Below are 27,011 nucleotides of genomic sequence, written 5' to 3' on the forward strand. Positions count from 1 at the left end.
AGCACTGCAGGCTTCTCTAGAGCAGCTAGCTCTTAGAATAATTGTTTTCTAATAACCATGGGTTTTTGTTATAAGTTGATTTGTATATGTAGCAAAGTTAGTACATTACCAAAAGAGGTTGGCTAATTGACTGGCTAGCAGATAGCCAACTATGAGTCATTTCAAGGTAACATTTATGTTTACTTTTGTCTGTGAACCAAAGTTTGCTCTCAGCTTTGTAGATCAGAAACTTGCTATTGTTGTCACCCCAAAAGTATTCTCAAAAAAGTATTCTCTCAAAAGCAAATTCATATCAACCATAAACTTATAAGAGACCATATAAATAACAAAGCTAGTTTATTGAGAAATATATCTAATGTGGATAGTAATGCTCACATTGTAAGACACATTCTTTTCCTGTCTACTGATCCACATGAGCTACTTGAAATACAGAACCACAAAAAGGGTTTCAGGTGCATGGTTCAGCGTTGGGCTGTGATACATCTGTCCCCATAATTGAGTTATTCCAGTACAAATTGGAGTTCCCAGGTCATTGAGCTGGGGAACCTTTCTTTGGAATCTTCTTGATTCAGACACTGCCAGCTTTTGCTCTTTGTGGTTCCCTTTCCTGTGTTTTAAGTTGACTCTTGCCCATATGTTCACATGGTCTTTTCCCAGTCAGGTATATCAGCTTTTTATTTATTTATGATTGTATTTTTGTACTGTCTACCTAAGAGTTGATCCAGGTTACATTACTGTGTTCAGATTTCGCCAGGTTAACTGAGGGCATCTCTATGCCTAGGTTCTAGGCGACACCTCATTTTCAGTGCGTGTATTTTGTGTGGGTGTGGATGTGTGTGTTTTAGCTCTTTTTCTTGTGCTCTTATAGATTATTAAATGCATTCTTTTGCAGCTTGGAAGCACTCAGCTTGGGCTTATCAGTCTTGGTAACGATGACCTACAGAGTTTTGTCCTTCAATTTTTGACTTCAAACTCTTCCCTTCCACTTCTTTTTCATTTTGACTTCAAACTCTCCCCTTCCACTTCTTTTTCATTTTATCTCTTCTCTTTCAGCACATTTCATTATTCTGCCTGTTTTGTCCTTGCTTACTTTATTTCTCTTTCCTTCTTTTCCTCCTGAACAATATTATACTCTTTTCACATTTCTAACAATGACAGTTCTATTTGCTTTTGGTTGAAGAATTCACCAAAGCATGTTGCCCTTAAGCAGTACATTAGCTTTCTGACAATACTGAGTGTTTTAGGCCTATTTGTTGACATCTCGGTTATCTGTCAACCAGCTTCATAATTCCTGGGTAACAAATGAATTGGCAACCTTTTAAATCCTAACTAAAAGGCTACTGGTAGCTGTTTGTCAGTTTTACAAAAATAAATTTAAATGCTTGGAGAAAGCTAAGTGTTTGGGGCAGACAGTGAGGAAAATAAAAGTAATAGTTCCATTTTTACATGAAGTGAATATACTTATTTTTTTAGTATATTAAACTTAACAAATACTGGAAAAGTTAATAAGCTAGAAAAGCATTTTTTGGCATTGGCATGAAACTAAGTACATGAAGCATTCCCTTTGCTTTTCAGAATTCCCTTATGCAGTAATGACAAACATAGTACTTCTTAAATTGGAATTTTAAAATTGGAGTCTAGCTTTCCCAAGATTGAAATGTAACTGAGGACCAGTTCTTCCCACTGCAATTTATTAATTAAGTTTGGTTAAGAGCAGTTAGCAAATAATATATAATCAACTCATGCACCTACAGGGTACAGCAATTAGAAATATTTGTTACTGTATTTTAATGCATAATTTATTACTTGCTATTTATTTTATGAATGACTTAACTTACAAAAAATGTATCATAACCCCCTATTATGCTGCTTATGAAATGTAGCAATTCATTTTTCCACTTAAACCTTGTCTAAATGGCTTTTGTTTATGCAAGTATGATTTTTTTTCTAAATAGATCTAACTTTGAAACAAATTTCAAAGAGGTTAACATATCTAGTGGAAATCTGATTACTCTACATTCTGTTATTATGTTGCTCTTTTGAAACAGTGAATGAACAAGTGAGTACTGCTCCCTTTCTGGTCATTTACTTAACAAATATTTATTGAACACTTATTGTATGCCATCTACACTATGCTGGGTGTTAAGATGCAATGTTGAATAAAACCAGATATTTGACCTTCGTGGAATTTATAACCTAGTGGGAGAAAGACACATTAAGCATAATCAGATTAAAAGTAAAATATTAAACTTAAAATAAGTGTCATGATAATTCTAGAAGCACTTTTTGACTCCTGAGGGAGGCCAGGAGACACTTTATTGAGAAATGACAGTTGGGCCAAAATCAGAAAGATAAGATGTTAAGCTAACATGGAGAGAAAGCAGTCCTATCAGAGAAAACAGCAGGTGTAAAGATTTGGTGGTAGTTGTAAGCATGGTGAGGATGGAGTAAAAGATGGCCCATGTGGCCATTCTAAGAGCAGTTGGAAACCAGTGAAGAGAGTTAAGTAAAGGTGTTACATCAGATCTAAGTGTTAAAAAATGTATTCTGATTGAGTTGTGGGTAACTGATTGGAGAAGGGCAGGAATGGATATTGAGAAAACAGTTGCCAGTAACTCAGCCAAGAGAGCCAAGAAGTCAAGATAGAAGAAAAATGGTACAATTTGAGAGGTAATTAGGAGATAAAATTATCAGGACTTGATAATAGATTCATTGTGAGGGATTTAGAAAAGAAAGCTACCTATAATGAGCCTAGGTTTATAACTGAAAGGATTGCTCTGTTCCCTTAAATATGAAACACCAAAAAAGGGATCCAGTTGGGAGTGAAGAACATGGGTTCAGGTGTGAGTTGGAGGTGATTTTAAGCATACTTGAAATGTCAAGTAGGCAGTTACACATTTAGGTCTGGAGCTAAAGTGGAGATCTCATGTGAAGGTAGGAATTTTCGAGTCATCTTTGTTTAGGTGGCAAATTAAAACTGTATACACACATACGATCACTTAGGGCTAAAAAGTATATCTTGAAAAGAAGAGCTGGGCTAATCAGTTCAAGACTGATTAGAGGTGGATGTGCCTTCACAGAAGACCAAAGTGAAGTAGCTAGAGAGAAAGCAGGAAAACCAGGATAGTATTCTGTTATGGAAACCAAAAGGAGAGTATTTCAAGAAGGAGAAAGTGTTCAGCAGTATCAAATGCTGCTGAGACTTCAAGCAAAATGAAGTCTGAAAAATTCTTGTTGGATTCAGGGACTTTTAGACATCATTGGTGACTTCTAGAAATCATTGTGACAGCTTTTAGTAGACTAATGGGAATGGAAATTAAACTGGAATTTTGTGGCATGCAGATAAGGAGATGGTGAGTTTGAACATCTCTAAAAGCTTGACTCTGGGGCAGTTGAGAGAGGGTGCTCCGAGTGAACTTTGTACTGAGATGTTTTGTTTGCCTTTTCTGTAATGAAAATGACTCAAACATGATTAAAGATTAGTGGAAAACATCCATTTAAGAGATTGACAATGCTAGAGTAAATGGATAGTTTGTAGTAAGGGTTATAGGAAGGCAGAAGAGGATGGGATCCAAAATACAGTTAAAAGATTAACCTCAGAAAAGTTCAGGGATATTTCTTATATTGTAACTTTATCAACAGAGGAGGATGGGTGATGCAAGTAAATTTACATTCATGGTGGTAGAAAGAGGATGTTTCCCATCTGATGTTTATTTTCTCCATGAAATTGAAAAAGAGAGAAGAGAAAAGTTAGATGTTTTAGGAAAGCAGACACAGATTTAAAATAGTCATTATAAAGTGAATTGACCAAAATATATATGTATAATAGGATTGCTAGGAAGTGTAAGGACCCATTTGAGGTTAGTTATGATGAATATCTAGTAGATAGAATGCCTCAAGTATTTCCTGGCTCTTGGGGTACTGTGATAAAAGAACTCAGAATGTTGTTTTTATCCAGGATTCACTAGAGGGATTGCTAACCAGAGGGATGAGTTTAAGGTATTGGCAAGTGTTGATTATGTACCTAAACTGGATAAGAGAAGGAAAATTAAAAAGAAAGGGACTAATCATTTGAGAGAATGTATAGGGGTCAGTGAACTAGTGGTTCCAGTGAAGTCGAAGACCATTATGGTGGGTGGGGTTGAACAAGCAAGCTGAAAGAAGTTGTAATCTCAGTGCAGAGTATTTGAATTGATGGTTTTAGAAATGGAATAGTATGAGCAATGACTAGAACTACGTGTGACCATGGAAGTGGGTGGCTATGATAGAATAGATTAGGTCATTAGAAAGGAGGAAGTCAAGAAGTGAGGATATAATATTGGGGTGGGTTATTCAAGTAGACACCTACATCACCCAGAATAATGGCAAAACTTAGGCTGGAGAGAAATTGTAAGTTGGTTGCCAATATTGTCAATGATAAGGGGGTGAAAGATATTAATGAAGGGTAAGAGGTAACAGCTAAATGCAAGAGCCTTGTAAAAACAGAATGATGTTGATACTGTTATTTTGGCAAGAAGAATTTGAGGATTATGTGTGCCAAGCACTCTTGCAAGGCACAGAAAACATGTAAATATTGCAAGGCCCCTGCCCTTCAGGAGATTATAGACAATAGAAAAAGACAGCCTCATGAGCAGTTAGTGACAGTACAGTGGTAGGTGCTACCTACAGGTATAGTGGGAACTCCAAGGATGGAATGGTTATCTAGCTGAAGAAGTCATTGAAGATTTCACTGGAGCGATTATCTCTGAACTGAATTTCATGTAGTTCCTGAAGTGGAGGAGGGGTGAAGGATATTACAGGAGGAATTATAAGATGTATGCCTCTTAACAATGATAGAAAACACAAACTCAATAGCATCCCATTGCACTAAGTACTATTATAACATGTGGTTCTTTATCATTGGAATATTTCTATCTCTTGGCCAATAATTCTAGTTTTTTGTTCTTAGACCTCAGCATTGTTCTGTAATGGGGCGATTTAAAGTGTGTGTGTGTGTGTGTGTGTGCGCCCACCTGTGTGTGTGCCCTTGTGTTTTTTGAGTTATGCTTGAAATAATTTATTACTGAATAAAAATAAAAGGGGTGTGCTAAAAACAAGTAAAATAAAATCACTTTCATGCATTTGCTTTTGTTAATACAAATGCCCATTCAGTAAATTAAATTCCTGCGATTATGGGTGAAGCTTTGTTTTAAACCACAAGGATTCAAAGATAAATGTGGTGGTCTCTGATGTCAGGGAGCTCACAATTTATTATGTTCCAAGCCCAACAAGATATAAGTGTAATTTAAAATACTAGCCACTGGGAATGCTGTGATTTTTTTCTTTTTTTTTAATAAGTTGTTTCTCCTAAGTCCTCAGGCGCATATTTAGAATGTTGATTTCTTATTCCTTCACTGTTTATGGAAGAAGTTTGATTTCATCAAACTATGAATATAGTTAAATAAAGCTTTGATTAAAGTGGTAGACTTATTCTATTAATTATTAATTATTAATACTCAAATTAATACTTATTAATACTCAAAATAAGGTATGTTTCTTCTTGAATTAAGAACCTCTCTAATTTTAGCTTTATTCCTTGAAGGTTGTGAAGATGAGAAAAGAAGTGAAGAGAATCCGAGTTTTGGTTATCCGAAAACTTGTCAGGAGTGTTGGCAGACTGAAGTCAAAAAAGTTAGTCATCTAAAGTCATGGTCCTATGACTAATAAAATGTCAAAAGTTGTCTTTATTCAGTATTTACAGAATTTGAGGGTAGGACCTAGAGGAGTAATTAAATGTCTTACTCATACAGCACTTTGATCCTATCACTCAGATAGGATCTGAGTGAGATAAAATGTGCTCTGTCAGCATGTCCTTACATAGTTTGGACCATATTCAATTAAGATATATGATAAATTCTGTTTTCTCAAAAGTCTTCTTGTGGCTTTTTCAAAGTGAAAATCCTTTGGGGTTATTTATGTATTTTATGTTATTAGAAGTTATTTTTTTAAGATGTTGATATAGTTTAACAAATCAAGATACCTTGAATCAGTTATAAAGATTTCATATCACCTTATTCCTTGAATTGATAATTAATTTGAAATCTTTAGTACCTTTTGGAAGTGTTTATCAAAACATTGTGTTCCATTTAATTTTTTTGAAAAAATAATGTTTTGTATTTTTGGTATCACTAGTATTACAGAAAAAGTATGTTATTTATAGTTCTTATGCTTTAAGCATGAATACTTACAAAGTCTTCAAATGTGTTTTGTTTCTGATTAATTTCTTGTTTTTTCTTTTGTAAATGTTTCATAAGATAGCCCTTCTCTCTGATATAATCATGTATTTAACATCTTTATGTATTCATTTAATTCCAGAGAACAGTTGTCATTTAATAAAATTATATCCAACCTTGTAGCTTATGAAACTTAACTGTAGCTTATAAAACTTACATGAAATACAATGTGCTATTAATCAATTGATTAGAAAGTATTATTTGTCTTTCCTATTAAGGAATTAGAAGGCAAACTGTCTATCAGTGGTAATAGTCATTGATATAATACCTGGACAGTGCTTATTTTTGCCAAAAGCTTGGGTTTGTTAATGGAATTGGGGTATGTGTTGGATGGGGGAGAGGGCAGTGCAGGATAACAGAATGTTTGTTACTTAGAGAGTTATTAAGCTCTTCTAAAAGAAATGGAGAGACTTTTCATTATGATTCTAGTCTAAAATAAATGGTTTTTCTGGCTACATATTGTAATGTGTCTTTTGTAGGGGTACCAAAGATGCACTTTTGAAAAACCAAAGACGAGCACAACGATTGCTCGAAGAAATTCATGCCATGAAGGTAAGAAATTGTGTGGATGTGTATATATGTGTGTTTCCATGTCTCCTGTCAGCCTGCATTCTGTGTGTGTTTGGTGTTACTTATTTGAATATAATTGTGAGTTGACCAAGACTTATTTGGGTGGGTCTGTTTGGTGAAGAGTGTAGCACGTTTAGAAAATTGTAATATGTTTGTTTGCATTATTCTATGTTTTTTACTGAAGTTGTTAAAGTACTAGACTAATTTGAGTCAAAACTGTGCCAAACTAAACTCATCTATGTTTAATAATGCTTCATACCTAAGATTTTTATTTTTACTTTAACTTTAGGCATGAAGTCTAAGTTAAGATCAAGTCTAAGTTAAGTTCATGCTGTTTGGTAATGTGGATGGTGATGTTGGTGGCTGACATCATGCTTTGCCTATTGCCAACTCAATAAATTTTTGTGTGGTGGTGTCAGCATTTTATTCAGCTCTGTAGTAACTTGAAATAGAATTAGTATTGGACCAAAATGATCTGTATTTTTGTTTTTTTTCAGCCAGACTCTTCACTAGCATAATTTTTAGGTCTTCTCTCTGTTCTTACTTTGTGGAAACTTTCATTTACCAAATGACATACTATTAAATGTCTGGGAGACTCTTTTATTGCAGTACTGAAAAACAACATTTGGTACTAGCAATTACCTTAATTGCAGGGTCATTTTGCATGTATGTTTGACTATTACATTTTGGTAGAACTTCTAAGTTTTGAGGTAGATAAAAGAGCAAGAGAAATCTCTAACAATATTTTAATTGAGTTAGATTATCAAAGCTTCTCATAATTTTTTCCTTTTGAAGGATGATAAAGTGTTCTATAAGACAAAGTTATCATGGTTAATCTGAATAGAAACCAATGTAGGACATGATTCTTTGGTGTGAGGTATGGTTTTTGTGGGGGTGTTTAAAGTTTGTTTTATTTTCACAGGACTGTAAAATTCATGGAATCCATTTGATATCTCATAAGTTTTAATACCCTTGTTGTCCAGTCATTCATTCAAAATACTCTGTATTTGACTCTTAATTATTATTTGTATCACTTTGTATTACACATCATTTAGACTTTTTCTTTTTTTTCCATAAAATTCCTGTGAGAAATAAAATCTTTAGAGAGTTTTGTTTTTGAGGATAACACTAAGGTAGGAAGTTATGATTTATGCGGTTGTCTTTCACTTTCTCTTAAGCTCCTTACTAAATTATATTCCTTACCTAAATTTTTCCCTGTAATTTCTTCTGAATAGTCATTTTTATAGTCCTAAATTATTCAGAGGCTTTGAGCTACTATATAATTGCTGATTTTATTTTACCATGGAAAGGATGGCTTATGTATAATAAGCCTATGTACAGTATGTCAGGAGTTTGGGAAGAAAAGGTATTCATTAATCTTTAAAATACTCCCCTTCCATAACTCTCAATAATGAATTTAATTTAGTTAATTAGAAAGAAAAGTTGTCCTATTTTATCTATATGTGAAACTTATTTTCTGTAATTCTTAAACCTCATCAGCAATAGAAAATCAGACTCATTGATAAAGTTCATAGGTTTACAAGATTACTATATCATGATCATAGTTTTTGTTTGTTTTGTTTCTGTTTTTCCTTGTGTTTATAAAAGACCACTATGGAATTGTTGCCTCATAGAAAGCTAAAATTCCTAGCCTGGTATAGTCCTTGAATTCATAAAATTAATAGTATATATATTCCTTGAGTTAATGTCAGTGGTTAGCGTGGTTTAGTTTGGATACTCTGCCTTCAACTCCTTTTGTAATTGTATTTAAAAACTGGATTAAATCTAAGTATAAAAACCAGAAAAAGAGTAAGTCTATATGTTTGCTTTCCTTACATGTCAAATTTCATTCTTCATCTGTGGTTCTTTTACAAAATTGGTCTACTTTTCTAAAAGAAGCAAATACATAAAGCATTTTTTTAAATTGAAAGGTCATTTGTAATTTCTTAAGGGAGTGTTTATCATGTACATGGGAGTATCAGAGAAATAGTCACAAAACAGAGAGCTCACAGTCTCAATTAAATTTGAGACTTCTTACTCATTTTCTTACTCATTTTTCCAAATGAATTTTTTCCTTGGCTCATATACCATTACATTTTTAGTCTTGTTCATGACATACTGTCCTATACTTGCTTTATATGATAATAGGGTATTTTGTTGCAAGAAGACTTCCTTAAGAAGAAAACCGGATATATTTTTAGAAATGGGAGTTTGTTTTTTCTGGCCAAGGGAAAAAAAAATGGCCTGATCTTTATGATACTATAAAATGATAGATTCCAGTTTTATAGATTGTAATGTATAAATAGGAAAGAAATCTTTGCTACCTTTTCTAATAGTATTCACACTTTTAACTTTGATACTAGTATATACACTGGCTTTTGAAGGATATTAAAGTAGCTTATTGACTTTTACAGATCCCTAAGTTATTTAGCTAGAGAAGGAGATGGTAAAATTAAAGTGTACAGTGAAATTAATCAAAATGTCCAAGAAATCTTGTTCTTAACAATAAAGGTAATATAACTAGCTTTTATTATTTACTACGTGTCAGGCACTATATTGTATGTTTTATATTCACTATCTCATGAAATAGATATTATTATCCCTATCTTACAGAATAGGAAACAGGCTTAGAGAAGTTCAGCAGCTTGTTCAAAGTCAGATAGTTGTTAGGTGGTGAACTAATTGTAACTAATTATAAAGCTGATATTGTTAGCCATTTCACTGTACTGCTTCATTAAGATGAGAACTTCTGAAATATATCTAGTCTCTACTCTCCTAAAGATTGGATGAAGTAATATAATAAGTGTGAAACTTGCCCTCTAGGAAAAAAAGGCCCAAAGATGTTGAACAAGTTTTCAGATTCTTTAATTCCTCACAGCTAAATATACCCAGTTACCTCTTTTTTGTTTTTTTTACTTTCTCCTCTCTGAGGCCATTAATTTTCCTTATGCTGAATATTCCTATGCAGTGAAAATTTGTATATCATGTGAGATCTTGCTCTGCCTGCTACCTTTTACTTCTCTATTTTAAACCTCTTTCACCTTTTGTTGCATTTTTTTTTCTATTTTTACATGTTCTACTCTCTATTATTAAAAGCATCCTTTGAGCTTTATCAGCTGTTAGGATTGCCTTGTCTCATGCTCCATCATGGCCTGTTTCTAAGTGGTTGTCATTAGTGGATCACAGATAGGAAAATGGTATAGATTTGATCTTTAGAAGCATTATATAAAATAAAGTAAAGTAATACATTATCAAAATAATATAATAACTACAGTTGACCCTTGAACACATGGGGTTTGGGGCTCTGACCCTCTGTACAGTTGAAAATCTGGGTAATAGTTGGGTATAACTTAGTGTGGGACCTCAGTATCTGTGGTTCTGCATCTGCAGAGTCAACCAACCTTGGATTGTATAGTACTATAATATTTACTCTTGGAAAAAAATCCTCGTGTATGTGGACCCATGCAGTTCAAACCCATGTTGTTCAAGGGTCGACTATATATCATATCATTTGAACTTAACAACTCTAAAGTGGGCAAAATCTTAATTTAAAGGACATATTTAGACGTGTTCTAGACTGCACACACCCCTTGGTTGCATGTTTGTCATATATAGTCATATATTAATTAGAATTTTATGGCATTTCAGGTTATATATGCTTTTTAAAATTTTTTGAGATTTTTCTCTGTAATTTCACATACTATGATTTTGTTTTTTCCATTATGAATGCTTAAAAAGAAATTTGCCATAGGGTAAAAGATGCCTTTTTTTGTCCTGAAAGTATACTGTGTTAATTATTTGTGTCAAATTAACATTTAATTCACTTATTCTACTAAAGTAATAGTATTAATACTATTGTTATTCTAAGATTGTAATTATTTTTGATAGTTTCATCTTTTATTTGTAAGCCAATCCAAAGAATCATATCATCAAATCAGACTCATATATTAGAGATCTTACCTAGAATCCAGCTTTACTAATAGTTTCAAAGATAGATACAATCAGAAGGCATAGGTGAACATAGGAGAGATTTAGGACTCTCCATGATTCCATAGGTCCTTCCTTTCTGCATCAGACATGTACTTTCTGGCACAGAGTAGATGAGATCTTTAAATGAGGAAGTTTAGGTATTACCTAATAGCAACAAGCATTTAGATTTTGAAACTTATGCATTCTGTACCCCAAGGTTGTGTAGCTTACATGATATTCTCCAATGTGCCATCCCTCATAAATTCATAGATTCTGGGTTAGTTTACTGTAAGCATCCTTAACAACAGGACATCCCACTGAGATCATTCATTAGATAAGGACTTTCCTCCTAACAAAAATCATTAGCATATTTACCAGGAGAACCAGTTATCAGCATATTAACAAGTAGATTAAACTCCATCACCTACTTTTCCGAGTTTCTTCCTGGTAAGGGACGTGAATAGATCCCAAGACAGCTGTTTTAATTCTTCCCCTCTCTGATTTATAATAGTATGCCTTTTGGCATTTTTTCCTTCTGTTTGTATTTCCCTCTAACTTTTTGGAAAATATTTCAAACCTATAGAAAAATTGTAATGTTACAGTATAGTAATAATACATTGTATCACATACATGTTTGTCCCTTTACTGGTAATGGTGAGTTCCAGTCACTTGGTTTAGATGTTGTCTGCCAGATTCCTCCCTTTTAAAGGTACCTTTTTCTGTTTGCATTTGTTAAGTAATCTGTGAGATGATAACTTTGAGACTATGAGAATATCCTGTGGTCTTTTCACCCAGTGACTGATGTTCTTTGGCTGAATCAGTTAACAGTTTTTTATTGTTTCTGTTTCTCTGCTGGGATTTTTTATTTCTCTGATAAGATTTTAATCCATTGAGAGGAATTTTTTTTTTTAATATCATCGAGGATAGTGGTAATAGCCATTTGTGCTTATGGAGAAGAAAAGATACTTCTTTTTCTTGGTTCTTCATCTGCTGGGTAATTTTGTTTGTTTTTTTGTTTTTGGCCATGCCGTGCAGCATGCGGGATCTTAATTATTCCTCAACCAGAGATCGAACCTGTGCCCCCTGCAGTGGAAACACGGAATCCTAACCACTGGACTGCCAGGGAATTCCCATATGCTGGGTAATTTTGAATTGTGCTCTGGACATTATGAAGATTAAGCAGAGATTCTGTGTTTGGTTATTTTTCTCCAGTGAGTGGTGGCTTTATCAGTTAACTTTTGGAATAGGCTTTAATTTCAAACAGTGTTTCTTGGACAGCACCTCTAGCCTGAGTTCAGATCTTTTGCCTTTTAGTGAGATTCTTTGAATCTGTTCCTTGGATGAGTTATTTAAGTTTAGGGATTCCTTGTGTGTTTCTTTCCCTTCTGGGTTTCCCCTGCTCTCCAAGTGGATAATGTACCCAGGTTTCACTGTTCCATATGTTCCTCAGCCACTGCTCCGGAACCATGCAGACTGCAGTTAGTCTTAGGTTGCACTCTGAAGAGATGATGTCTTATTTGTATAGCTTCCCATCTTTACTCCTAGTTTGTTTAGACTCTACATCAGAGTCTGTCTTCTTTCATTTACTCTGCTTTACCTTCAGGTAGGTTTTTTTGTAGTGTGTCCAGGTTTCATGTTTTGCTTTATTTTGTTTTTTGGAGGAAGGGTTAATCATATTATCTGTTAGTACCTTAGTCTGTTATACCCTGAAATGGAAGTAGCGAAAGTTAAAAGTAATTGTAAATAGCTGAAAAAGAGGACTGAGCACCCATGACACTGACACTGTAAATTTAGGTCTTAGAGAGATGGAATAAGTAAAAGAGACTGAGAAAGTGTAGGCAGACAAAGAGAACCAAGAGAGTAAGGTATCTAGGAAACCAAGTGAAGAGACTGTTTCAAGAGAATGGAGTGATGAACTAGGTGTTTAAGTTGATATTGTTGTTCTTGTTTTCAAAACTAGCAATATTATTTTTAAAGTGTAAACTCATTTATTAGATCATAATTATTGATGAATTTTTCAAGTTGTCGTGCTTCTGTGGTCTAGAATACTTTGCAGAACTGTGCTGATAGAATTTGAAAGGGTTTTGTTCTTGCTCATGTGATCCTAAGCATGCCTTCTCTCCTTCTTCCCCTTCCCTGTCCTATTTCTTTCTGTTAAAGTATATTTAAATCTCAAAAGTCTGAAATTGTTTCCACATTCATATTTTCTTTCTTTACGTCTGAAACCTAAAAGCTGCAAACACTGTTCCAAGTATGGAAGAGGCATAATGTTTCTCTTTCTTGTTTGCTTCCCCATACTCATTGAGCATACCCACATTATGGTCTTTTATAGCTACAAGATCAGCACTATAACCTATAATTCTCTTTTATAAATCTGCACTTTTAATTTAGATTATTTTTCTCTAATGCATTATAGAAATCAAGTAATAAAGAATTTCTTTAAACCTTTAGGTAACTTTAAAGACCCTCAATAAAAATTTTCAACTTAGGGTAGTATGTTTTGTTTGCTGGTTTTAATGTTAATTACCAGAAACAGAAGAATGAATAGGCTCTCCATTTTATAGCTAGCTTAGCCGGTGCTCTAAGAGCAGTTAACTTCTAATTCAATTTTCTTTAAGGGAGAACTTTTATTGCCTCTGAAGGCAAAGCAAGATGCCCTGATTTAATATCCTTCTGTACTCAACTTGTGACATTTGAAATGATAAACAGGAAGTCATAGTGGTGTTTTAAAAGGGCAAGGGGTCAGTATATACCGCTCTCTTCACACTCACGCAACAGTGTTTAGAAACAGATCATCACATTGGAATTCTAGTTTGCTTTCCTGGCATGTGGTTTCTGCAGCTTTAAGCCAGTATTTTGAATAGCTCATAATCCTAAAATCCTTAGCAGTGTTGCATTTTTAATGTGTAGGGGTCATGATTTTCATTGTAAGCTGTGTTGATATAAAGATGTTATATCAAGTCTATGGTGGCCTTAAAATATTTTTGTCTTTTAAATAAGAGCAGTGGTAGCAAATAAAAGTGGTATCCATTCTTTGCTTTTTAACCTTATTGCTTCTATTTGAAAACAAAGGAAAAGGTACAGGTCCTTGATGGTAAAAGTGATGAAGTGCTATTACCATTTACTGAGTCATTATATACATTTAATTTTAAAATAAAAAACTGACTTTGGAATTGCTTCAGTCCAGATAAACCTAGTTCAAAGGCTACTGAGTGTGTAAACAGGGTTTAGGGGTAGGAAGGAAGGAGTATCACATGAGCCTTTTTTCAAAAAAAAAATTTTTTTATTGCTTTCTGTTTTGTTTTGATTTGATTTTTTGAGTTTTGTAATTTTGGAAATTTGAACTTACAACCTTGGCAGGACATTCCTACTAACTGTGAAAGTATCCAAAGCGCTTTTCAACTTTTAATTTTAAAAAATTTGGACAACTAATACTACTATCCTAATTCCAATATGGAATAATGTGGTGATTAAGAAAAGGGGCAAATATTACAACATATTTTGTTGGAAAAACACAGTGGGAGACAAAGGGCCCCAAAGAAAAGCAGCAATAAGAACAGTAAATAACTTTTTTTTAAATGGGATTTTCTTTTTATTCAACTGCAATATCACCTGAATTTTGGGTTAAATGGAGATAGATTATTTTTAAACATTTACACTCCTTAACTTGAACATATGTTTTATGTTGTTAGATTTGTGTTGTAATGGAAACTCTGTATTCTTTATGTTTTTTTCCCCTATATGTTAGAATAACTCATGTTAGTATTTTGCTACTCAATTAGTATTTTGTGACGAGAAAAACTCAGTAAATGTTCTGTTGTTTTCTTGGCTGTGAAGAATTTTATTTTTTTCTCTGCCTGCCACTAAATTATATAAACTATGTAGTCTTCTAAGAAATAAAAATAATCCCAAGAGTAGTGATTGCTCCAATTAAAAGTGCTTTTTTAGCAATTTACATTGAAAATGTGTAGTTCTTTTATTCTCCCCTTCTATAAAAACTAAACTCTTTACAAGGCATATTAATTTTATGTATGGGTGAGGTAGGGAGAGAAATTCTCACTTTTTTAATTCTTGATTTTTGTTGAAACTCAGTATATTAAAGTAGAACTTATGAGTTTTGGTGGTAGTGAATCAATAACTACAGTTATTCTTCTGTTCATCACAATCTAAGATAGCCTCCTAGTTTATTAATGATCATATATCTTCTAAGACCCATAAAATTTGCAACCAGAAATGAAAAATGTACAAATAAAAAAATGATTAAGAATTTACAGTACAGCTATTATAAATTCATATCATATACTCAGGTTAGTTAACTACATTTTAAATTAGAACCTATTATTTATGTAGATTAATAGGTTTCTGCTGTCAGAGAACATACTGTTCTGTGGGAAACAAGCGTATGAGTCTCTGTATGATATATACCATACCATGTTACAATTAAAGATTTGTAGGAACCTAGAGAAGGGATCAATTTATTTCATTACTTACAGGATTTAGGGAAGATCTTACAGAATGTGTGGCACTGAGTTGGAACTTGAAGAAAAAGTATGATTCTGTTTTAGAAAAGGTAGTCTAGGTAAATAGAGCACAAGAACAAAGCATATAGGTCTGCAAGTACATTGTATGATTTGGAAGGGCTGCTTAGGACTCTTGCTATTATAGTGTTCATTTAGCACATTGCATTGTAATTATTTCTTTATATGACTCCTTTTTTACAGATAGAATATTTCTGTCTCCAGTGCTTAGTGCACTAATTGACATAAAACAGACATTCAGCAAGTATTTCATTAATGAATTAATCTTGTGGCTGGAATATAGATTGAGAGGAAGAACAAATAGCTGAAGATAGTGGCTAGATGGAAGATGTGATTACAACTGAAAGCCTTTTGGGAAATATGGGTAATCAGAGGTTTTTGAATAATCATATGTGTTTTCTAGAAAGAGAAATTTGGAGGAGAGTGGAAGATTGATTAAAAGGAAACAAGATTGGAGGTGAGATCCCTGATTAGAAAGCAATTACTGGGTTAATTTTTTCATTCATTAAGGAGACATTTATTAAGGTTATCTTTATGGAAGCTAATATGCTATGTGATTCATTGATCCTGCTCTGCAAAAATAGTACACTATCAGAGAAAGGAGCTAGTATAGTATGCACAGTTTTAAAAACTGGGTAAGTTATGATAGGGTCTTTGAAAATCTGAAAAGAGCAAAAGGTTGCTTCTAGCTAGCAATTAGGGAAGGTTTCTTGGAAAAGTTTAATAAAAAATTTTAATGTTACTGATTTATCAAATTGATATGATTTCCTTGATAATATTTAATTGAATCCCATTTATATAGCAAGGATACTGTGTCATGTAACAACTTTACTTCCCAGACTTAAATATTATTTATAGCACTAAGAAGCTCAATTTCAGATATAAGAACACTGCTCATAAGTAACTTTTTTTTTTTTTTTTTTTTTTTTTGCGGTATGCGGGCCTCTCACTGTTGTGGCCTCCCCCGTTGCGGAGCACAGGCTCCGGATGCGCAGGCCCAGCGGCCATGGCTCACGGGCCCAGCCGCTCCGCGGCATATGGGATCCTCCCAGACCGGGGCACGAACCCGTATCCCCTGCATCGGCAGGCGGACTCTCAACCACTGCGCCACCAGGGAGGCCCATCATAAATAACTTAATAATAATTTTAGTTTTTATTGAGCACCTACTCTGTGTCATGTTCTTTGCTACAGCCTGCATATATGATCTCTAATCTTCATAGTAGCTCTTCACAGTTCCTAATTAGGCCCGTTTTACTGAAGTGGAAACTGGGGATTTAAGCGTTAATTGCCTTGCTCAGAGTTACACGACTAGAGCGTGGCAAAGCCAGGATTCAGTCCAAATCTATCTGAATCAATAACCCATGTTCTTAACACTCTACTAACCTAACCCCTCTTAAGAATTAAGTGCACAATTTTAGCAAGAATAATTAGGTATGATCAATGTGCTTTTGCATTGTACTTTTAATGATCACTATTAATTGAAAAGTGAAAATAATAGTGAAATAATATATCATCATTGCCCGTTTTGGAAAAAAATAGGATTTATTATTAATTTGATATAATTAGAATAGTTGGGCCTCCCTAAAGATACAGAGTGTCTTGTTATCCATAAAGGATTTTGTGTGCATTTAACATTTAGAAATAACATCTGGAAGCTAAATACCAAAATAATCAATTCCCTTGGGACTGTGAATTGGTAACTGATTATATTTCAAAACATTTTTGTTCCTTACTCAGTTTGGCACTATATTTTAAAAACATTTGAATGTAACATTCTAGAATTACTTGATGCACGTTCTTCAAATTATTAACACATAGAAATATATTTAAGAAATAAGTATGTATTTTATTATCATATATACCCTTGAAAAAGATTACTGAAAACTTGAAGGTTCTAGAGAAAATACTTTGAAGGAATTAGAACTTATAATAACAAATAGTTTGACTTTCTTGAGACTTTGAAAGATTGTTCCTTATCCTTTCAGTTAAAGACTGCTCTCTTTTAACACATACCTATACCCTTTAGAGTACCTCCCTATATCTTAGTCATAATTCTAAAATTATAGGGAAAATCTGCCTCAGTCACCTAATACAATTTTCCTAAGGCCTTTTGATGCGTTTCCTAGGTGCTACACTCTTGGGGGAAAAATGTGCTATGAGTTTATGTAATTGTTCATTAAATTTGAGATTTTGTTTCTTTTTTTTTGTTTCCATAACTCTTTGTGGTTGGCTAAGGAAACCTAAACTTGCATGGGTATGTAGATTTAAAAAATTCAGGAGTGAAAAAGTGAATATAATATATTCATACCAAGCTGTAATTTTGTCATTTTTTAATTTGATATACTAAATAATAAAAAAATAATACCTATATATATCTCACCTTTTCTAATTATTCTTATTCTTAACATTTTATTCTAAATAAAGTGATTTTAAGTATTTTATTTACTCCTTATAAATTTGCCACGAAATAATGCCCTTTTAAACAAATGTTTGGATTCCACTTCGAAATGGTTAACTTTTATCCCCAAAGTCAGCCATTTTGTTAGAAGAGAATCTCTAGAATGATGAAAGAATCTGTCCACTCTGACTTATTCCTTAGAGTGCAGAAGTGTTCTGTGTAGAATCTTTGGTTTGATATAATTGCTCTGTCTCATTTTCTCTGCCTGCCTCTTTGAACATGACAGAAGTGGGTCATTTTATGTGTCAAGAACAGTTTAAGATCAGGGGAGGGGAGGATTAAAATGTTTTGTTCGGGCTTCCCTGGTGGCGCAGTGGTTGAGAGTCCGCCTGCCAATGCAGGGGGCACGGGTTCGTGCCCCAGTCCGGGAAGATCCCACATGCCGCGAAGCGGCTGGGCCCGTGAGCCATGGCCGCTGAGCCTGCGCGTCCGGAGCCTGTGCTCCGCAATGGGAGAGGCCACAATAGTGAGAGGCCCGCGTACCGCAAAAAAAAAAAAAAAAAGTTCTGTTTTCTAAAAAGTATTTCTATTGTGAGAGATAGGAGTATATCGTGACAAGGTGGTTTTGGAGCTTCATTTGACCAAATTATTTGACGACGTTTATGCTTAGTTAATATCTCTTTTTAAGTAAAATGCAAATCTTTGGACTATTGAATTATGCAAGTTGTTTTCAGCACACTGAAATTGTAATTATTTTTGTGTCAGTAATTATTTTCATATCTTGATGAAAATAATTTATAGTTAAAAGATGAATTCTGTTTAGTTTTTAGAATATGAACATTCAACTTTAAACATGAAAGTCAAGTTGGAAGTAAAATGAGACTGTATAGTAGTCCCTTACCTGCAGGCATGCCAAGACCCTCAGTGGATGCATAAAATGGCAGATAGTACTCAATCCTATAAGTACTATGTTTTATCCTAAACGTAAATACCTGTGATAAAGTTTAATTTATAAATTAGGCACAATAAGAGATTAATAATAAAATAGAACAATTTTAACAATATACTGTAATAAAAGTTATGTGAATGTGGTCTCTCTGTTTAATCAACCCCTTTAACTCTGCCAAAAATGTGGCAGAGGCTTCATCATTGGCAAATGCAGCTTTTCCAGTAATTTTTATATTTTTCAGTCCAAACCTATTACTGAATCTGTGTAGTCATCCCTTACTTGCAGTAAAGCTAGTGTCACTTGTTTCAGTGGATCCCTGGCTGCAGTCTTCCTATAGGCTCAGAGCTTTCTGGTGCAGCACATGGCCGTCAGTTGGAACACGTTTTGTGTTCATGTCTTCCATCCACAGATTTAATGCCTTTTCCATTTTAACTGAGCACTTATCCGTGATTTTTGCAGTTTGAGGTGCAGCAGCAAAACTAGCCTGAATTTCTTTTTCTTCTTCACCATTTCATGGATTGAAGATTTGTTCTTACTGTGGATCTTAGCACCCTCAGCTTAGGATTTTTTTCGTACTAAGTCGAGAACTTCCACCTTTTCACTTAAAGAAAGCACTTTATCGCTTCTTTTTGGCATATTCGAATTGCCAGTGTCACGACTCCAAGGCTCTGTGATACCTCAACAGTCAGTTTGGTAGGAGATGGCTTCTGAGTGACTAACGGGCAAGAAACCTGGACAAAGGGATGATTGATGTACCAGGCAGGACAGGTCAAAATGGCACAAGAGGGCCTCCCTGGTGGCGCAGTGGTTGAGAGTCCGCCTGCCGATGCAGGGGATACGGGTTCGTGCCCCGGTCTGGGAGGATCCCATATGCCGCGGAGCGGCTGGGCCCGTGAGCCATAGCCGCTGGGCCTGCGCATCCGGAGCCTGCGCATCTGGAGCCTGTGCTCCGCAACGGGGGAGGCCACAACAGTGAGAGGCCCGCATACCACAAAAAAAAAAAAAAAAAAAAATGGCACAAGATTTCATCGCACTACCCAGAATGGTGGTGCACAATTTAAAACTTATGAATTGTTTATTTCTGGAATTTTTTATTTTCGATCTGCCATTTACCATGGGTAACTGAAACCACAGAAAGCAAAACTGCAGATAAGGGGAGACTACTGTACTATTTGTTGATATTTAGTAATTCTTTTAACTGGCTGCCAGCAAAAACCTGACACTGGTAAAATTTCCTAATAGTAAACCTACTTTGTTTTATTATATCATCTTCATAATCAGCAACCTAAGTTAGCTTTTCCTGTTGTCTACCAGACCAGTTCTGATTCCTTGTGGGTATTAAAAGCTTTTTTATCAGTTGGCCTCTCTCTTCCTGGCCATTTCTGTCTACATGTTACAATCAATATTATATCCCCTCCACATACTTTGTGCATTCCTGTTGTTAAGTTTCTGTAGCTTTATCTGATAACAAGGCAGAATTCACCACCTCGTACATGCTCTTAACAAAACCAGAGTGAATCATTTTCACATCCTTCACCATCCTCTAAAACAGTGATTTTGTTGGGGGAGGCAGAGGATAAATGCGTGAAGATTCATGCCTGGGGACATACATCCTAATGAATGGGATGTTTGTGCGATTTGAGAAAGGTCCCGCAGTGATTCTGGGTATCGTTTTATTTTTCCCGCCATTGAGAGCTACAGCACTGAGGAGAAATTGCCCTGCTACTTCATCTTCATATGTATAGTACTTGGGTGATCAGTTTTTAACAGTCTATTGCAGTGCTTGCTCCTTTGTGTTATGTCAGGTCATTTGCATGTTATTTTGAAAATTAAACTCTACTCTTTCTGGTTATTTGTATTTTTAAACAATGCCTGATATTCTGCACAATAGAAGACTCTCAGTAACATATTTCAAATATTAATGTGCACATCTATTACAAATAGATATTTAAAGAGGTTATAGCAAAGTACCATTAAATTTTTCTAATCAAAATGAAGATAAATCTCTATCAAAGTTGTTTGGTAATTTTTTTGTTTCTTTTTCTTATACTCCATCTAATACTAATGCTAGAGACTTTATTATTAGTTCATTTTTAATTTCAGGTTTAAGAATTTGAGTTTCAAATAGTGAGTTTTTTGAACTAAAATCAACAGTATGTTGATAACTTTTAAGATGAGGAAGGGTATAATTACAACAGCAAAGAAGAATAAAGCCATTTGTGTTATTTCCTGAAATTTTTAACAGTTTGGGTTGATATTGTTTTTGTACCATTAACTAATTGTGTGTCGTTGAGTCTGTTTCTTCATTTTAAAACTGGAAATAATTCCTGTCTGACTTCTTTGCTGTGGGGATTAAATAAAATATGCAATATCAGTGTTCCTAGTATAGTACTCTTTTAATAAACTTTTTAAGATTTTGAATCTCTGTAGTCTTTCACTCCATATAAATAGCATAGATGAAATATTATTCAAGATAGCCATTGCCTTCAATACCATTTTTTTTTAAGGTAGGCCAAAACTATTCAATGACAGAGTTCTTGAACAGAGATCTTTTGGAGATGTACTATACCACGCAGTCCATCATCATTGTCCGTGTTGCATTGTGAATTTAGACCAGTGTTGAAATCATTCTTATTATTTTAGTTTGTACTGTAGGATCCAAAAAATGAAGGTTTTACCTGATATTGTTTAGTTCTGTACTTTGCCAGAAAAGTTTGCACATTTTTATAATGTCATTTCAGAACCATCCTCATGACCAAAGTACTTTATTTCAGCTCAACAAAAATATACTAGGTCTGTACTTCGTATGCCAAATACTGTGCTAGTTTATAGATATATAGAAATTAATATGGCGTTTGCCCTTGAGAAGCTTATAGTCTAATGAGAGACATGGACATGTAAACAGTTTCACTACAGTGTATAGAACACTGATAGATGTATTAGAGGAGCACCTCTTAGTACTGCTTTGAGGATTCAAGGAAAGCTTCCTGTAGCATGAAGCTGAGTCTTAAAAAGTGACTGACTGTAACTTCACAAGGTAAGAATGGAGAGTTAAATTTATATCGCTTTATCGTGTTCGTTTTGTAAAGGAAATACTTGCAGGATCAAGAGATACAAAGTTTTTAGATTATTTTACTAGTTTACCTAAATGAAGTTATGTGTTAGGTGTGATAGCAATTTAGATTCACATATCAACCTGGTCAAATAATAAACTTGGATGAAAGACATAGTTATTAAATGTACTCTCTTGTAGTTCATTCAGCTGCTGAACAGGAGCAGTGTTTACTGGCAGGTCTGATTTATGCTATACCCAATACTGAGATAACTGAGATACTCAGTTTAACAATTTATAATGTCTAACAAGTAAAAATAACTTCAGTATCTATTCTGTTAACAAGTATTTTTGAACATTTACCAAATGACATGTTCTTTTTAGGCAATTATGATACACCTGAGGGGGGAAAAATAGAATTTCCTGGTCTTTTGTAATTTATTTTTCCGGGGGATTGGGGAAGATGACATTATAAATAGGTTAATTATGTATTATGTTAGTGGATGATATACTGTGGAAAAAATAGAGCAGGGTACGAAGGATTAGGAGAGATGATATGAAGTAGTTTGATATATAAGTCTGGAGTGCAGAAGAGAGGTTTCGGCTGGAAAGAGACTTCTGGGAGTTGTTGACATGTATGTGATCTTTAAAGTCATGAAACTGGATGAAATCACTAAATCATAGATAATAGTTAAGAGAAGGATACCAACGACAGAATCTTGGTCTACTGAAATAGAGGAGGAACTAGCAAAGAAAGCTAAGGAAGAACAGCCAATAGCATAGGTCCTGTAAGTCAAATAAAGAAAGTATATCAAGGAAAAAGGAGCAATTAACTTACTGAAAGTTGGTAATAGGCCAAGGAAGGTAAGAGTCAAATGCTGTGGATATGTCGAGTAAGAGGAGCACTGAGATATCTGCTCATTAGATTTAGCAACGTGAAGATTGGTCAGTTTAACAAGAATAGCATTGGTGGGGTAAAAGCCTGCTTGAAGTGGCTTTAAGAGAAAATAAAGAGAATCTGGAGGTAGCAAGAATTGTCAAGTGTTATAATTAGGGTGACCATATGGCTAGATTTCCCTGGTGTTCTGGTAATCATCACTTGTCCCAGCATTATTTTTAATAGAGCCTCATTTCACTCTCAAATGGGTCCTGGTTTGAACAACAAATGATATGGTCAGTGTGGTTATAATTTGCTGTCATTACTCTGTTGGACACCTAAATTTGACCAGTAGTATCCTTTCTAAGCCAGCTTTTATGACTTTTTGAGAGAACTCAATTAGTTCTTCCTTTTCTGGCATAACAAAATTTTGCAGGGATTATACTTTTTCTGCCTCAGATCCATAATCAGCCATTTCTCTAAGAAGGCTTGTTTCATTTTAGTGACATTCAGAAGCCAAGAATTGAATAGATCTTGATTGGGGAGAAAGGGAGTGAGAAAGGTAGGTGACCAGTTAGAGAAAGGCATTTCACGATAAGAATTTTAAAAGCAGACGGCCAGCCAAAGATGCTGAGGTGGGAGAATAGGAAATTTACTCAGGGAATTCTGTGTAAAACTGAATGAATGGCATATGAGACTCCTAGAAAAAGTGTATTATGTAATATTAGAAAGAGGCATTGAGACCAGGTAATGAAAGACCAGACTTAAGTTCTTTGGCTTCATTCTGTATTCAAGACAGTGACACAATGGGCCTTGGAGTTAACTGGTTCTGGAAGCAGGAAACCCAGTTATGCTATTATAATCCACACAATCTATAATGAAGTTCTGAGCCTGTGGGTAGGATAATGGTGATCCAAAGGAGGGAACTAAATTCAACAGACACTACAGCAGAGAAAGTGGAAAGGGGGATGAGAGCATAGCAGAAGCATGACGAAGAGGCTCACAGTGTCAGATGACTCTGAGCTGTCTAACCTGAGTAACAGAGGCTGGAGATGCCATTAATTACCATAGATAACACAGGAATAGGTGAAGGAGGGAGACAAAGATATTTTATTTGGAAAAATCCCTTGGCAATATGATGACAGAGTATAACCTTATTGAAGTTCCATCTGGTACTGTATTTAGGAGAGAGTAGAACAATATTTAGGAAATAAGGTTTTTGTTGTCACTGAAGGGTAACCATAATGAGATTCCCATCTGTGGAAACACATGAATTTGGATGTCAATAGGTCTCTCACGAGTTATTTCAGTTTCTTTATTTCAGAGAAGTGCATTTCTTGCCTCATTTCCAAATAGACAAGAAAAACCTCCAAGAATCCAGACTTTTCTTGGCACCTTGTAATTCCCTGGTATTGGGATTAACCCCTCATAATCTAAGTATCATGTTCCAATTTTAATCACATTTTAGAAACTACAAACATGTTTTATATTTTACTGCATTAAAAGCCCAATCTTAGAGCCAATTGGAATTAATGTCAGCTTGATTACTGCCTCCAAGTTACTTTTTGTCTTTACCCAGTGTCCCTCCCCACTGCCTGATATCAAATAGTTTGGTTGCAAACATACTTTCCCCACTCAGCCAGAGACAACATTACACTGGTTATATAGTTATGAGTCAATATATTCATTTGTTCAAATGAAAGCCTCTGGAGAGAAGGAGACAGCCAAATAATCAAAATTGGGATTAACTAATTTCAATTAAATTTGCCCTTTTGAATATAAGCAAAGCAATAGTATCTGGCACAGTGTGAAATAAAGGAACTGAAATATTCTGATGGATCTGGTTATTAGTGAATGGCTATCTTTAATGCAGGAAACGTGAGCAATGTTAATTTAACGTGATGAAGAAGGAATTTCTACTTTATTACCACTGACAACAGGTTATGGCAAAAAGCAAAATGTGGGGATTCTAGTTTGAGCCCTGTTGTAAAACCTTGAATGAGTCTCTTAAACTTTATTAGGTTATCATTTTCTCTTCTATAAAGTTGAGTGGTTGAGGGTCCCCAAGGTTAAGTGATTTACTAGAAGGATTCACAGGGCCCAAGGGGAAAAAAAAAAGCTTTTATACTCAGAGCAACAGTTTATTTCTGTTCAAGGATACAGATTAAAATCGGCAAAAGGAAAAGGCACATGGAGGGAAGTCCAGGAGAAATCAAGCATAAGCTTGTAGATGCCCTCTCCCAGTATAGTCGCATGAACACACTCCTAGCAGTGATGTGTGACAACACTTGCAGAGTGTTGCCTACCAGGGAAGCTCAGTTGAGCCTTGGTGTCAGGTTTTATCGGGAGCCAGTCACATAGCCATGAATCATCTACATGACTCACCTTAACTACTCAGACTCCAGCTCCCCAGAGCAGAGACATGATCACTATAAATCACATTGTTAGGGTAAACTGCCTCATCAACTTGGTAAACCTGTGGCCCAAGGGCTCAGAACTTATTTCCTAGGAACTGGCCAAAGGCCAGTCCTGAAGATAGGCCTTCTCAGGAATGTGCAGAGTTTGAGCAGCCCAGGCCTGCTGAGTTAACCCTTTCCTACACAGGTGTAGAATTATGTGAGAGCTGAAGTCCCTTATAATTCTGATGTTTTATGAATGGATTAGTAACTCCTAGCATATATATTGTAAAGAAGTTAATGCTTTATTTCATCTTTAAGATGGATTGGATAGTTATAAATTTGAAACCTTAAATAAAAGAAACGAGTTATACTGATGCTAGAAATAAAGCTGGATTGAATGTCTAAAATAAAAGAATGTATGTCTTATACAAATCAACACGGAGCCCTGCTCACTGATGAGTAAACTTGTAAGTGGGAAGATGAAGATTTTCAGACTTGAGTTATTTTAAGGAAATCTAAGGGAAAATACTTAAGCTCAGCTTCAGAAACTAAGTTCAGTTAGCATTTGATCGGTGGCAAATTACTGTTATTTTTAATTTCCCTTTGATGATAAATTTAACCTTTTTTTTTTTTTTGCGGTACGCGGGCCTCTCACTGTTGTGGCCTCTCCCGCTGCGGAGCACAGGCTCCGGATGCGCAAGCTCAGCGGCCATGGCTCACGGGCCCAGCCGCTCAGCAGCATGTGAGATCTTCCCGGACCGGGGCACGAACCTGTGTCCCCTGCATCGGCAGGCGGACTCTCAACCACTGCGCCACCAGGGAAACCCTAAACATCTTTTTTTATGAAAAATCTTTGCAGCATTTTTGTAAAATAGCTCAGGTTTTACTTGTCCAGTTTAATGTGTCTCTCACACTCATTTTAAAGTTGTTTAGTGCAGTATTCCATAATTAGCATTTGTTACATAACTCAGGTATCTTCATTTTCCCATTGTTTTTTCTTGATCCATGGTTTTCTAATTGAGAATGGTTTTGTGTTTTTACTTTTGTCATTTTACTTTCTGTCAAACTTTAAAAGTGTTTAAAATTTTCTTTTTTAAGTTGAAATCTAGGTAGGTATCTTTTTCCAAAGTCCATAACATATGACTTTGGTATAAAATTTGCAAATTACCATATGGAATAATGCATCTTATTCTCCATTTGAAATTGCAGAATTATTTGAAATGGTTAAATTCAATTTAAAGTACAGAAAACTCTAAAATTTAAGAGAAATATTTTATCTGAAAAAAGGCATTGGAATTAGTTTCGTATAAAAGAAAGCCAAGTGTTCCTGTCTTAGTCATTTTACTTAGAATTAACCCCATATATTAGGAATGGCATAGTGTAAAATTATCATATAAGCACTGAACTGGTATCTTTTCTTTCACATTTTTATTGGTATTTTCTTAACCATGTTTAAGTCTACCTTTCTGCATTGAGTATGTTTAATGTCTTCAGAATAGGAACAGAGCTGCTATGTAAAAATGTCTTTTGCTGGGTCTAGAAATGGATCTTAGTTTTCCAGTTGGTAATGAAATCTTTTCTCATAAAGAGCAGTCTTGTCTTTTATGGCACCTGCCTGGCTTATTAGCTAATGTGGTTTCCCAGCCATTCACAATATAATATCTACGTTTCAGTGAGTTCTTAAGTAGTATTTGGCCTTCTCCCACTATGAATAAAAATTATGGTAATGTAGAATACCTTTGAGCAGTAAGTCTTCTGTTTTGCAACACTCTAGTAGTCCTAGCTATTTTTTCTAGTATTTTATCTCTTCATTTTTGCTTTCCTAAAGGAAAAACCCACATTGGCAACTAAAAATTCTTTGGAAATTCTGAATTTGACTTGTCTATTGGTAAGAGACTTTACTAACCTCTCACTAAGAAATAGGCATTTAAAATTTTTTCACTCTGCTCCATTTCTGGTGAACAAATGTATTGATATCATTATACT

At 34.8% G+C, this 27,011-nt stretch overlaps 1 protein-coding gene across 1 annotated transcript in view; it reads left to right on the forward strand.

The window, feature by feature from the left end:
- The window catches only part of SRFBP1 (serum response factor binding protein 1), a 62,545-nt gene that overhangs the window by 5,234 nt on the left and 30,300 nt on the right, over window positions 1–27,011 (forward strand). The window contains exons 2-3 of the mRNA XM_060091883.1: window positions 5,582–5,670; window positions 6,752–6,824. Coding sequence (XP_059947866.1) covers window positions 5,582–5,670; window positions 6,752–6,824 — 162 coding nt within the window. The remainder of the gene's footprint in view (window positions 1–5,581; window positions 5,671–6,751; window positions 6,825–27,011) is intronic.

The sequence above is a fragment of the Mesoplodon densirostris genome, chromosome 3 (assembly GCF_025265405.1).
Source record: "Mesoplodon densirostris isolate mMesDen1 chromosome 3, mMesDen1 primary haplotype, whole genome shotgun sequence".
Taxonomy (NCBI): Eukaryota; Metazoa; Chordata; class Mammalia; order Artiodactyla; family Ziphiidae; genus Mesoplodon; species Mesoplodon densirostris.